Here is a 14,742-nt window from a genome sequence, read left to right as displayed (position 1 = left end):
CTGCGTGTACTGCAGGGCGTGTATGCACGTGTGCCACTCGTTCTGTCTGAGAACACGTCAGCGAGCTGACGGCGGACGTGTGAGCTCTCTGAATGCTTTGTGTTGGGTATCATGTTTCCTCTCCGACCTCTGACTCTGGGGTGAAAATTTTGGGGGACATCATTTGTCTCCCCAAATTCTGCAGCTTTCACAGACAGCGAGTTTGAACTCTGAGTCTGCTTTAACTTTGCGATGCCCACCCAGTGTGGTCACGACACAACCCCCGTCAGCCTTACACAACTGAGGACAAAATGAAAAGAAAGAGCTGAACCAGGTTTGCTGTGAGTACAGTCATGATGACTGACAGATATCCGTGTGTTTGTAATAAAAGCATCCAGCTCTTCTGGCCTGACGACTGTAGGGTGATATTTTTCACTTATCCTTGGACTCCAGGCGATTAGCGCATGCCTCACACCCACAGACTGTAAATAACAATGCAAACTTCTTGAACTCATGCCAGATCAAATAGCTGTAAGAACCTGTAACAGGAGCTGTACTGCCCATCCCCACTTCTAGTGGGTTGAACCTGAGATTCTGCCGTGTTTGAATCCAGGAGGACACGACTGTAAGAAAGAGGAACAAATTTTTAGGAGCTTCAGTTCACAGACCAACGAGACAAACGAGGTGGATCAGAATACTTTAATATCAAAGGAAATTCATTTGTCATTATTAGGTAACAAAAAAACAAAAACTAAAAAAAACTTCCACTAGAAAACAGGGAAAAGGGGCGGAGTCTAGTGATGTGTCAGAACAGTCAATGGTCAGAACAGTAGGAACCTGTAGATGAGTGCAGGTGAAGAGGCACAAACATCATTTCTACATGTTTCTGAGGGAGTGAAGAACGTCCACACACAAGTGTTTCCAGGGTTCATTGTCCTGCTGGAGCTCCATCTCAGCCTTTGGTCGCTGACAGTTCACCTGGCCGTGCTTCGCCAGTATCCTGGCAAACACAGGTGTGAGTTTTGACCTTTTCTTTAAGAAAAGGTGAAGCTATTAGATCTGCTGCCCCCTCCTGATCGGGTCTCGGGACAGTCAGGCTCATCAGTAACTTTGCGCATGTACGCAGCTCGTGTGACGTAACACGCTCCGTTCCACGCCATCACGCACGGAGTTGCGGCGGGGCGGAAAACAGATCCGCTGCGGGATTGGAGCGGACGGTGAGCGGCAGGGACGGCTCATATGGACTCGGTACCGGCACCGGGATCCAGCTCAGGTGAGTCCCCGCGCGAGTGAACGCCGCCTTGCTCCCGGTGTGCTGCGGGTTCGCGTGCGTGCGGCAGCTCGCGCTCAGGTTTGTTCCTGTCCACGTTTACACTGTTTACAAAGGAGCCATTCACGCCGGTGTTCACACCGGCTCCCCTGAGCCCCCACGGGAAGTGACAAGCCTTTGAAAACGGCGTCCTCGTTTCACCGTGACGCTCAGTAACGTTCTGCTCATCACACAACACAGCGCGCCGCCGTACTTCGTGACGTCACCGCAGTAGTCCGCTCGTGCCACGCTCTCACACCGGCTGTCCAGGTGAGGCAGAGGCACGCGCGCACCTGGATCAGTCAGCGCAGGGAACACCGGGACCCTACGTGCCTGCGCGTGCACACCGGCAGCGTGCACCACCTGTAACCCGTTTAGCACATCACACCGTCAGATTCCGCTGCTGCTCACGGAGGGTGGAGGTGCTCAAAAGGCCTTCATCATGATGATGTTGGTGTTTTGTGTGAGTGAGTGAGAGAGAGTGTGAGAAGGAGTGTACTACGTTTACAAATCTTTGTGGGGACCAACATCCTGGGGACAAAGTGTCCGTCCTCACGAGTTTGAAGGTATTTTTGACACTCAACATGTGGTTTTAGTGTCATTGCTACAGTTGTTGTTACGGTTATAGTTAGGTTCAGACTCAGGGTTAGAGTAAGCGGCTGGGGAAAGCATTATGTCAACTAGATGTCCCCGCAAAGATACGAAAACACGAATGTGTGTGTGTGAGAGCGAGAGTGAGCATGTGTGTGGTGGGAAGCGGAGTAAGTTACCTCCATCATCACCAGTCAGAGGGCGATGGTTAATCATCGTGGTTCAATAATGTCACAAGATACCGATAACATTAAAAATAAGAGACAGATAACAATAAAAAAAGATAGTTAACCATTAAAAATAAAAGGGAGATAACGACTTAAAAAAAGAGAGATAACGACTAAAAAAATTAAATGGAGAGATAACAATTCAAAATAAAAGACAGATAACGACTAAAAAAATAATGATAAAAAAGAGCTAACGGTGAGAAATAAAAGAGAGATAATGATTACAAGTAAAAGGGAGATAATGATTATAAAAATAAATGAGAGATAACGCAAAATTTAGAGCAGCAGTGTCTGTAACATGCAGGAGGAATGGTCAACAGCCTGAAGGAGAGAATTCTTCAAATTGCAGATGAATATCCAACTGTGACAAACATTGTTCTGCATACAGGGTCAAATGATGTGTCCAAACAACAGTCGGAGGTTCTGAAACGGGACTTTACTAGATTACTAAATACTGTAAACTCTCTGAATGCAGCTGTATTCATCAGTGGACCTGTACCGCCCGTCAGAGGAGGAGACGAGAGATTCAGCAGGTTGTTTACACTGAATAAATGGCTTATATCAGCATGTGCTGACCACTCAGTGCATTTTATCAACAACTTTAATATTTTTTGGGAATGCAGGCATCTGTTTAACCCTTTAAGACCTACCATAGAACCAAGTCCGCCAGAGCTTATATTATATTTTTACATGCTGTGGAGCCATTTTTGGGAGCATTTCAAGTTGCTATACATCAATACAACAATTATAGCCCAGATTTTAGTAATATGTATTCATTAAGTGCATAGTAATCACATAAATTGCAAAAAAGTGCAATAAACTACAAAAAAATTTAAAATCGTTTTTGTTTTTTTAACATATATTTCTAGTTAGAGAAATTTAAGAGGCTTATCCCTCAAAACTGTAAATACAAAAAAGTTGCACAAAATAGTTTCCTACCACAGGAAATTTATTTTGAGTGTCTTCATAGTTTTATTTTTGAAATACACCAATTTTTATACACTGCAGGAAAAATGAAAATAAATATTATACTGCAAATTTGCAAAAAAGCAGCATATGCATCAAAATAAACTATTTCCAGCAGTGCAATATGAGTCCTAAGCATCCCAGAAACGACACAGAAAGTCATGAAGTCAAAGATAACTTTTAAAAAATCCAGTATAGGCCCTGACGCCCTGATGGTAAAAAAAAACTACATTTCCGCGAAAATGACATCACTTCCGGTTTCGGGCAGGTAATGGCGGACATGCAAAAGTTCGTGCTGACGTCTATTCCAACGTAGGAAGTGTTATGAACAGCTGATCGGATCGGCAAAGCCTGTTTCTGGAATATTATGTTTTTGTTGCTGTAAGCGCTTTTTATGCAGTTTTTGCAAAGCTTTATGTGGAAGGAAACTGTGACCGAGGACAAGCTGATGGCATAAGATGTAAGTACAACTCCTCCGGTTTCATATGCAAAAAAAATTATTGCGCTAGCTTACGTGGTTGCAGAGCTACCGGGATTTAAAAATAGTTATGCAAAACAGAGCGTGCCCGCTCCGACCGGCTCTAAAGGGTTAAAGCAAATGGATTTAATTTTAACAAGTCAGGGGTGAAACTGTTCACCTCCAACTTGTTTTATTCCATACGTCATCCATCTGTGCTTGGTGCCAAGGCTGAGATAAACGAGGAGTTATCTCATAAAGAGGAACAAACAGTACTCCAAGAACAGACAAAGTCCAGCAGAAACCTTGAGGAGGAGCTCCATTTGCCCCCACCCGGGAAGAGCCTCAGAAAGGAGAGACATCTGAGGGAAGAAGAGGGGTCCCTATTTGCCTCCAACTCTCTCAACAACACCAACGACCAGGACCAGGACCAGGGACCACGATCTTCCCCAGTCCCCCAAACCCCTGACAGACCATCACCCCCATCACCCTCCTCCCCCTCCCTTTCTCCCTCCTCCCCACACATAAAATTCACTGAGGAGATGATGGAGCGGGTCAATGCTGGGCTCAGATCTACCCCCCGGCCCAATCCCTTTTTGTCCCCCATAAACCCCCCACCAGAGCGGCCAAAGGTTCGCCATCGAGCCCCACCCTCAACAGAGCAATCGAAGTCACATTGCCCACCCTCGCCCCCCTTAGTTCCTCCTTACCACCTTCATGCCCTGTCTCCACAGTCTGATGTGTGATGTGTGGAGGGTCCGGGCTGTGGTGACTTTTCCCAGGAGAAGCTGGGACCCTGTTTACTAGAAGGTTTTAAAATTTCTGTACTTTTAGGTGACAGGAGACATGTGGCCTGGTCAAAACACAGAGAGCTGCACTCTAAAAGATCTTTAAATATAGTAAACATACCTTGTGTGCCACAGACTACTCCCAAACACAAGGGGACAAGTAATACCTCTAAAACACTTAAGTTGGCTTTATTAAACGTTAGATCTTTAGCTGGGAAAACATTTTTAATTAATGATTTAATCACTGAGCACAGCCTTGATTTTATGTTTTTAACTGAAACTTGGTTGGACCAAAGTAACAGTGGAGCTGTTCTCATCGAGACAACCCCTCCTAACTACAGTTTTATCAGTGAGGCCAGGGTGAGCAGGAGAGGAGGAGGGGTTGCTGTCTTATTTAATGAATCATTTCAATGTAAGCAGCTATCTCCTGGAAGTTTTCAGTCTTTTGAATATGTGGCTTTACAGCTGAAGGCCCCATCCAAAGTTGTGTTTCTTAATGTTTACAGGCCTCCCAAATACTGCACAGACTTTTTTAATGACCTCAGTGAACTGCTGTCTGTGATCTGTGTTGATTTTGACTGTGTAATTATTGTTGGGGATTTTAACATCCATGTGGACAACCCTCAGGACAAAGGGACTAAAGACCTGAGTAACACTCTGGGCAACTTTGGGCTGACTCAGCATGTAACAGAGGCCACACATAATAGAGGACACACTCTTGACCTACTGATCTCCAAGGGCCTGAGCATTTCAGAGGTTACTGTGTCTGATGTGGGCCTGTCTGATCATTACTGTGTTTTCTTTGAAAGTAAAATCTCAGCCCACATAAATATATCAACAGCAGTGATCACAAAACGGTGTATAACTGAACACAGTAGTGCAATTTTTAACCAGGTCTTCCCATTAACACCTGACCTGTCCAGAGGGTCAGTCAATGAGCTCGTCAATAGCTTCAATGCTAAAATGTTAAATGTAATGGACACTATTGCTCCCATTAAGGTGAAGGTTATCTCTGGAAGGAAAAAGTCTCCATGGAGAAACTCCACACTAGTGAAAAATGAAAAAAGAGAGTGTAGGAAAGCTGAGCGCAGATGGAGAAAAACAAAACCTCCAGGTTCATTATGACATCTATAAAGAGAAACTTCACAATTATAATTTACAACTCAGGAGTGCAAGGAGGTCCTACTTCTCTGATATCATCACTAAAAACAGCCATAATGCTCGGGTCTTATTTTCTACAGTTGACAGGCTAACAAACCCTCCTGTGTCAGTTGCAGCTGAACTTCATTCGACCATGGCCTGCAATGACTTTGCCAAATTCTTCACAGAAAAAATCCAAAAAATTAGACAAGCAATTGGTACATCAACAGCAGATCCAGAATATGTACTGTGCCCACCGAAAAACTGTTTAAACACCATGAAACAGTTTCACCCTATTAACAGCAAAGACCTGGAGGACATCTTAGGTCAACTGAACTCCTCCTCCTGCTGTTTATATGTCCTGCCAACAAGTTTTTTCAAAAAGGTCTCAAAGACTTTGGAGTCAGACCTGTTACAGATCGTCAACTTTTCTTTAATATCAGGCATGTTTCCAGAACCACTAAAAACTGCTGTAATAAAACCTATACTGAAAAAGGACAATCTTGACAAGACACAAATGAACAACTACAGGCCCATCTCAAATTTCCCACTCTTAAGTAAGATCATTGAAAAAGCAGTTTCTCAACAGCTCAATTACTTCTTAACCCTTGTATGGTGTTCGGGTCTGTGAGACCCGTGTTCAGTTTTTTTCAAAAGAAAAATTAAACAATTAATTATTTTTTCACGTGTAAATGTGTTGTGTCTTTCCACTCACTCCACTTGATTATAACTGATTTATTTATAACATTTTATATAAAAGAAAAACGAGAAGCACATTAATTCATAAATGTGATCTAACAAAGGTAAAGGGAAAAAATTAACCATGTTTGCTGTTCATATGTCTTGTAATTGGGATGAAGTAAACATCTGTTGAGTAATTTAACATAAAATTGTTTGATAGTGTTAATTTGGAAAGCCAAAACTCTAGCGGGTCCACCAGACCCATGAACACTGGCTGAGTAACAAAAATACGAACACCACACAAGGGTTAACACAGAATAACTGCTATGATGCCTTCCAGTCAGGTTTTAGACAGAACCACAGCACTGAAACCGCTCTGACCAAAGTGTTCAATGACATATGTCTGAATACAGACAGTGGAAAAATGTCAGTGTTAGTTTTACTGGATCTCAGTGCAGCATTTGATACAGTTGACCACAACATATTACTCAAACGACTGGAGAACTGGGCAGGTCTTTCAGGAACTGTACTAAACTGGTTCAAAACATACTTAGAAAACAGGAAATACTTTGTATCAATAGGTAACTTCACATCTGAGCAGACAAGTATGACATGTGGAGTTCCCCAAGGTTCCATCTTGGGACCCTTTCTGTTTAACATTTACATGCTCCCACTGGCACAGATTATAAAGAACAACAAAATAAACTACCACAGCTATGCAGATGACACACAAATATATATCACAATGTCACCAGGAGACCAGGCTCTTGGTAAATGCATTGAGGAAATTAATTACTGGCTGTGCCACAATTTTCTCCAGCCAAACAAAAACAAAACTGAGGTAATAGTCTTTGGCGCCAAAGAAAAATGATTACAGGTCACCAGAGAACTTCAATCTATACACCTAAAAACCACAAACCAGGCCAGAAATTTGGGTGTAGTGATGGATGCAGACCTAAACTTAGAAAAACACATTAAGACAATAACAAAGTCAGCTTACTATCACCTCAAGAATATTTCAAGGATAAAAGATCTGATGTCTCAACAGGACCTGGAAAAACTAGTCCATGCATTCATCTTTAGTAGGCTTGACTACTATAACAGCATCTTTACAGGTCTACCTAAAAAATCAGTCAGACAACTACAGCTCATTCAGAACTCTGCTGCTCGAGTCCTCACTAAGACCAAAAAAGTGGACCACATCAGTCCAGCTCTGAGGTCTTTACACTGGCTGCCTGTCCGTCAGATGATAGACTTTAAAGTTCTGATGCTGGTCTATAAAGCTCTGAATGGCTTAGGACCAAAATACATCAGTGACCTCCTGACCCAGTATGAACCTTCCAGATCCCTCAGGTCATCTGGATCTGGTCTTTTATCAGTTCCCAGAGTCAGAACCAGACACGGAGAAGCTGCATTCAGCTTTTATGCTCCTTATATCTGGAACAAACTCCCAGAAAGCCTCAGATCAGCTGAAACACTCAGTTTATTTAAATCCAGGTTGAAGACTCACCTATTCTCAGCTGCATTTGAATAAAGCACCAAATCCACACTTTTAAGCTTAAATTTCAAAACTTACATTTAACTACTGATTTTATCTATTGTTCTGATTTTATCTGTTTTGATTTTATATACTGTTTTGTTTGTTAATTAGTTTGTTTGTTTGCTTGTTTTAATCAATTTTAAATCATGCTTTTTATTTGTTTTTGTTTCTAATGTCTCTGTAAAGCACTTTGAATCACATTGTTGTTGAATTGTGCTATACAAATAAACTTGCCTTGCCTTGCTTCTGGGTTCGGGTGGCGTTTGGGTGGTGACCCTAAACTCTGCAGCTTTTACTTGGAGCTGTTGAACGTTGACCAGAGGCAGATGTATTGGGGCGTGGTGTTCAGTTTGAAGAAGGGCTGCGACTCACAAGGACTGAAAATGCAGAAGTGTTTTATCTGTGCTGTGATGCAACATCAGAGGCAGGAAATCAGCAGAAAGTCATAAACGCACACACACTGAGCTGATCTCAGTAACCTCTGACCTCACAGCTTGAACTGTGACCACATTCAGCACACACACATTATTAGAATAAGACATACTCTCAGGTAAAGGTACCGGTCGTATCTCAGGGATGTTGAAGTGTGCTTACACGGTGGGCTGGACCGGTGAAGCAGTCCTTCCTGTCTCAGTAATGACTGCACGTCTCATCCCTGACGCTTTCTTTTGGTAGCTCATTCGCCAAACTGTCCTAGATTAACCCAAGGTTTCAATAAATCAGAAAATGTTTACCTATAACTGGCAGGCGGTGCTAGTTGCATGCTCTCTTTACACAGAATGCATCTTTAAAATCCTTGATGCTGGTTTCACCAACTGGTATTCCAGGAAAGTGCAGTCCAGCGTTTAGCTAACGTCAGTGGCTCACAGCTCCTGTGGCTTTTTAACAAGTCCATCAAATTCCCTGACCACTTCGGGGGGCTGTTACAGTCAGTGGTTTGAGGTGAAGCTGAGAAGAATAATGGCTTTTTTCTCAACCTGAACACAGATAAAGGCTCAGCCATGCTTCACGGGGAGGACAGCTGTACGGCAGTAGAAGATGGTGGTGAGGAGGACCAGCACCGGCCTCTTATCCTGGAAAGAATTGAGAAGGAAACGGGAAGAACCTGGAGAACGGTTTTGTCTCAGCGGCTCAGGAAGCACTGCTCCTGCACGCCAGAGAAGGCCAAATCCAGAATCCTCAGCTTCTTCCCGGTTCTCCAGTGGCTGCCGCGCTACAAGCTCAGGGACTGGATCCTGGGGGATGTTATGTCAGGAGTGATTGTTGGAATCCTATTGGTTCCCCAGTCCATAGCCTACTCCTTATTGGCCAACCAGGATCCCATATACGGCCTGTACACATCTTTCTTCGCTTCCATCATCTACGCCCTCCTGGGCACTTCCAGGCACATCTCGGTGGGGATTTTTGGAGTGCTCTGTCTGCTCATTGGCCAGGTGGTGGACAGGGAGTTGGCCCTGGCGGGATACCTCCCGGAGAGCAGCCTGAGTGGGAATGACAGCAGTGTCCCGTTGGCTGGAAATGACAGTGGTGTGGTGGGATGTGACCGGAGCTGCTACGCGATTGCCGTGGGGGCCACAGTTACCTTTACTGCTGGGATTTACCAGGTAAGTGTGCAGGGGCACATGTGGGCTTTAATGACTGAGCATAGAACGACACTACCTTACTTCTGCTCATCTCTTTCAGGTGCTAATGGGCCTTCTGCAGGTGGGCTTTGTGTCTGTCTACCTGTCGGACTCCCTCCTCAGCGGGTTTGCTACAGGAGCCTCCTTGACCATCCTGACGTCTCAGATCAAGTACCTGCTGGGCCTGAAGATCCCCCGTCCTCAGGGCTGGTTCACTCTGTTTAAGACATGGTACGGCCTGCTGAGCAACCTCGGGAACACCAATGTGTGTGACCTCATCACCAGTCTGGTGTGTTTGGCAGTACTCATACCTACGAAGGAGCTCAATGACCGCTTCAAGTCCAAGCTAAAGGTAAAAGTGTGGCGATATAACACTCCAGTAAAACTAAAATTAAACCTCCTTTTGGCACCGTCGGCCCTAAGGATGCTGTTGGTGGCTCACCTGGTCATTTTGTGAAATAAACTCAACTGTTGGTTTGTTTCCTTACCGAACACATTTCCCTTTGTAAATTTATTATTTATTTATTATTATTTGTATAATTTTCCTTATTATACAAATATTCATTCTATGAAAACAAAAAGCACCCTGTTTCTACCTGTGTGGTTTACTCTGTCCTCGCCCTCACCTGTCCTTCTCTAGGCTCCGATCCCATTCGAGCTCTTTGTGGTGATAATTGCCACCCTCGCATCTCACTTTGGCCATTTCAACACCGAATATGGGTCAGGTGTGGCTGGGGCCATCCCCACAGGCTTCCTCCCTCCTCAAATGCCCATGTGGTCTCTGATCCCCAACGTGGCCGTCGACGCCTTCTCCATCGCCATCGTGGGATTCGCCATCACCATCTCACTGTCGGAGATGTTCGCCAAGAAGCACGGCTACACGGTGGATGCCAACCAGGAGATGTATGCCATCGGGTTCTGCAATATCCTGCCATCGTTCTTCCACTGCTTCACCACCAGCGCCGCACTGACCAAAACCCTCGTCAAGGAGTCGACCGGGTGCCAGACGCAGCTGTCAGGGCTGATCAGTGCTCTCCTCCTGCTGCTGGTTCTTCTGGTGATCGCGCCGCTCTTCTATTCCCTCCAGAAGTAAGAAAAGCAGGACGTCAGTCTAACCTCTAAATGATTGCTAACTAGTCTTCTTGCAGACTGACCTCCTGATGAGGTCGTTCGAGTCTCGATCTTAAGTTTTAATCGGAGCAGCTTTTATGGCTTGTGCCGTCTTTACCCCATCACTCCTTCAGCTCTTCCATGCTGAGGACGTTGATGCAGGTAGAGGCCACAGCTGTGTGTAAGCTTCTGATAGGCTGCGGTGATCCTCACCTCTCTCCTCTCCTGTTTCTGCTCAGGTGTGTTCTTGCTGCCATCATCGTGGTGAACCTCCGCGGTGCTCTTCGAAAATTCACCGATATTCCCTGCATGTGGCATGCCAACCGCATCGACGCCTTCATCTGGCTGATCACCATGGCAACCTCAGCGCTGGTCAACACGGAGATGGGGCTTCTTGTGGGGGTTTTGGTGTCGGCTTTCTGTGTCCTGGGCCGAACTCAGCGGGTCCAGGTCCTGAAGCTCGGCCGGGCTATGACCAGGGAGCATTACGAAGATCTGGCGTCTTACAAAGGCCTCCAAACGCACCCCGACGTGGCCATCTTTAGATACGAAGCGCCAATCTACTATGCCAACCAGAGCCTGTTTAAAAAGTCTCTGTACAGGTGTGTAGGACTTGACCCTGTGAAGGAGAAGAGCCGCCGTGTCAAGTTCCAGAACAGCAAACTGCAGGAAGAGGCTGCCGGAGTCCCAACTAGCAAAACGGACGAGAAAGAGGCCGAAGCTCCTGCAGCCGTCACCCTGATGATGGACACAGCCTCCCGTTACTTACGCAGGATAGTGATCGACTGCAGCGCCGTCTTGTTCCTGGACACTGCCGGAGTGAATGCTCTAAAGGAGGTCCGCAAGGATTACGGAGAGCTGGGGGTGGCGGTGGAGTTGGCTCAGTGTAAGACCTCTGTGCTGGACACGTTGGAACGAGGAGGATACTACTGCAACCAAAAAGGAGGCGACGCAGGAGAGAACCGCACGATCTTCTTCACTATCGAAGACGCCGTCCGCCACGTCGAAAGCCGCAGCACTCCTAACGGAGACTATAAGTCCTAAAGAGACAACACGTCTATGTTTACATGTCTGCAGCGTGTGGCTGCACAGATGTGCCTTTGTAACAGTTTTCTGAAGTCCTACCTTCATCTCAGGTTTCTGCATCCAGACAGGTGATCAATCACCACAGTGTGAACGTCCATGTACCGATAACTCACCTGTGGACTGTATAAGAAGAACCAGCCACCCACGAGGAAAGAATACCCAGACCCTACCTGACAGCTTGAGTCTGTGTCTAAGGCAGACTCAGCAAGTTTACATCTGCATAGTACAAGTGCTGCACAGTGTAAAATATGTGTTTTATACTGCACGTGGGAAATATGTGTTTCATAATGCACAGTACTGCACAGTGAGTACAAGTACTGCACAGTGTGAAGTTCAATTCAATTCAACTGTGCAGTTGGAAGTGTTCCCAACTGCACAGTACAAGTACTGCACTCTGTGTACAAGTACTGTACAGTGTGAAATATGTGTTTCATAATGCACAGTACTGCACAGTGTGTACAGCACAATGTGATATGTGTTTTATACTGCAGAGTACAAGTACTGCACTCTGTGTACAAGTACTGTACAGTATGACACTGGTCATGCCCTAGTGTTGTTTATAGAAACCAGAGCCGTATTCTGACTTAATTTTTAGATACTGAGTTGGAACGATGCACGTGCACATGTTCAGGATGACGACTGGGGTTAGGATTTAAAACAGGTGTAAATGATTTAGTATTTTTTTTTGTTGGTTTTTTTTACAAGGTATAAACTGGATTTTTTGCCACAATCAAAAACGATCGTAATCGTCTGCTGTTTCGTGTTTGGGTCCATCAGTCCAATCATGACTGACGCCTCAGGGCAGGAAGTTTGAAACACATGTAGAAAAAAGCAGCAGCTCTGCTGCTCTGAGGAGAGACATTGGAGGTATCTAAATGCTTTAGATTTTTAGATCAGAACCCTGCTGGATAAAAACATAGATTCTTCATATGTGCTTAATAAGAAGCAGCCATCCTGTGCCTGAACATGAATGTACGTGCAATGACCCGAGGAAGCATTTGTCTGTTAGCACTGATCACAGGTGTATGCATGTGCTTCCAGATCCTCTGACAGACGAATATTCCTCCGGTGAGGATGAGAGACTCTTCCTGTTTAACTGTTAGCTGCAGTCACATGACCTTGGCCTGTGCCTTCTTTCTGTGAATCGGGTAATGAATTAGGCAAAGTTCGAGTTGAAGAAAAACAAAAGTGCAGTGTGAGATTTCGAGGTTGCTGTGATGTTGATTCGTGGGGGTCAGAGATCATGGGTTGTGCCTTAGTTAACCTGACCCCCCCACCCCCCCCACCCCCCCCCACACACACACACACGATGAACATAGCCTCCCGTTACTTACGCAGAGTAGTGATCGACTGCAGCGCCATCTTGTTCCTTGACACTGCCGGAGTGAATGCTCTAAAGGGGGTCCACAAGGATTACGGAGAGCTGGAGGTGGCGGTGGAGTTGGCTCAGTGTAAGACCTCCGTGCTGGACACGCTGGAACGAGGAGGATACTATTGCAACCAAAAAGGAGGCGACAACACACACACACACACACACACACACACACACACACAGCAGAGAGGGGTTTTGATGTACTTTCTGTAGCTTTAATGAAACCTGCCTCAATAAACTTGGTAGCATTATTATTCATAGAGCACTTAATTATTAGAAAGGCTGAAGTTAGTTCTTAAGCAGATGTATTCTACAGTTTTTTATTATGAGAAAATTTTTTATGTATACGTGTTTCTGAGTATGTGCCTAAAGCTTATGCACTAAAATTTTGTACATGAGTTTTACTGTAAAGCAGCACAATCCTGGCAGCAGTTTTACTCTTTGCGCTTTTCAAAGCTGTTTTATTAACTTAAATATCCAAACTCTCCATCCTGCTTCCATCTCAAAGGGTTTAATCATGATAATCAGATAATTGAGCGGCTTATCTCAGCTGAGACCAGAAAAGTTTTTTTGCTCTTGACCTTTCAACCCTGCTTTGTTTAATGTATGTTCACAGCACCAACGTTAAGTTTTAATGCTTGAACCTTTTAACTAGCTGATCAGGGTAAGAACAGAAGTTTGTTCTCAATGCAAAAGTGTTGCTGAAATGGAGCGTGCTGATATGCAGTGATGGAAGATTTTAAACTGAGAAAATCTTTGTAGAGTTGTTTTTATACTGGGTGTATGTGACAGGACGTGGCGTTTCCAGCCTCTGTCCTTGCTAATTTAAAGCAGTAGTGGTATATATTTTATAGCTGTTTTTACAGAGAAAATCAAAAAGAATTATGGATTAGTTTTGCTGCAGAGTTGTAAAAGTTGATCACACAGCTGTTGATGGAGGTGAATATGCTCGGTGACGCGAGAGTTTCATGTCGTTCTCTCTGAATGCTTGCCCGAGCAGCTAAACACACACGCGGTGCTTTTAGAGAACAAAGTCCTCGCTTCTGTATCTAAATGTTAAACAGAAAAACATGACGTAAGCTCCCATTTATTCCAATCAGCTTATTTAAGTTTATTGTGTATCCTGGTATCAGAATGAAGCTGTGTTTTACTGGAAAATAAAATCCTGTCTGATTCCTCTCTTGTTTTTCTTCATTACTGCATTTACATAGCCAGCTCTTATTCTGTAACAGTGGTTTTCTGTGTGACGATTTCCTTCATTAAACCAAAGTTAATGCACTTGATGAGTCCAGATGAGAAAACAGAAGACCTGCAGTATAAAAAGCAGTTTTAAAGTGGAGGGAAAGTAAAGAGAGACTCGTTTGGTCTGTGGGGAGTTTCATGGTACTGAACAATAATTGTAGAAAAGATGGACGATGCCACAGCACTTCCTCCCATTGCACAAAAATGAAGCCAAAATACCCCTCTTGTGGGAGCTGCCGTGTTGCGCTTTTGGAGCTGGAGTCTGGCTGGTAGAGACTTGAAGTGAAGTATCTGTGTGACCCTCCCGCCCACACACCCACTGGACGTGACCGCAAACACACCTATGGGCTCAAATTGTGGTCATAAATATTTTTTACTTGTAAATCAGGATTTGTATGTGGTTTACACATACAAATTTGTGTGTGTGTAAAAAATATTTGTGTGTGCACATAGCAAAAAGATACATGTGAAACTCTGCACTCAAGTTTCAACTTACAAGTACGAATTTTGACCCTATTTTTCTTCCTTTCAGCTGATTGGTCAATGTCATGTCAAACTGACACAAACTGAACTATCCAATCAGAGAACAGATGGGTTTGGCTGTCGAAGGGATGCTTTACTGAGTTCCAGGT

At 44.6% G+C, this 14,742-nt stretch overlaps 1 protein-coding gene across 1 annotated transcript; it reads left to right on the top strand.

The window, feature by feature from the left end:
- Positions 1–1,116: 1,116 nt before the first annotated feature.
- Positions 1,117–14,044, top strand: slc26a2 (solute carrier family 26 member 2). Its single transcript, XM_085286942.1, has 5 exons — positions 1,117–1,252; positions 8,666–9,282; positions 9,362–9,652; positions 9,941–10,389; positions 10,650–14,044. Exons 1-5 carry the CDS (start codon positions 1,219–1,221, stop codon positions 11,452–11,454), a joined length of 2,196 nt encoding a protein of 731 aa, XP_085143068.1. The 5' UTR covers positions 1,117–1,218; the 3' UTR covers positions 11,455–14,044.
- Positions 14,045–14,742: the final 698 nt, after the last annotated feature.

The sequence above is a fragment of the Mchenga conophoros genome, linkage group LG2 (genome assembly GCF_057382185.1).
Source record: "Mchenga conophoros isolate Kocher_MC1m ecotype Shallow Benthic linkage group LG2, M_conophoros_male_GT1.1, whole genome shotgun sequence".
NCBI lineage: Eukaryota > Metazoa > Chordata > Actinopteri > Cichliformes > Cichlidae > Mchenga > Mchenga conophoros.
This window is presented reverse-complemented; position numbering and strand designations above follow the sequence as displayed.

Bases quoted from the DNA above. Each gene is read 5' to 3' on its own strand.
- slc26a2 (XM_085286942.1), top strand. From the start codon at position 1,219: ATGGACTCGGTACCGGCACCGGGATCCAGCTCAG. The intron at 9,283-9,361 runs GTAAGTGTGCAG...CATCTCTTTCAG, and splicing joins TTACTGCTGGGATTTACCAG to GTGCTAATGGGCCTTCTGCA. The intron at 10,390-10,649 runs GTAAGAAAAGCA...GTTTCTGCTCAG, and splicing joins CTCTTCTATTCCCTCCAGAA to GTGTGTTCTTGCTGCCATCA.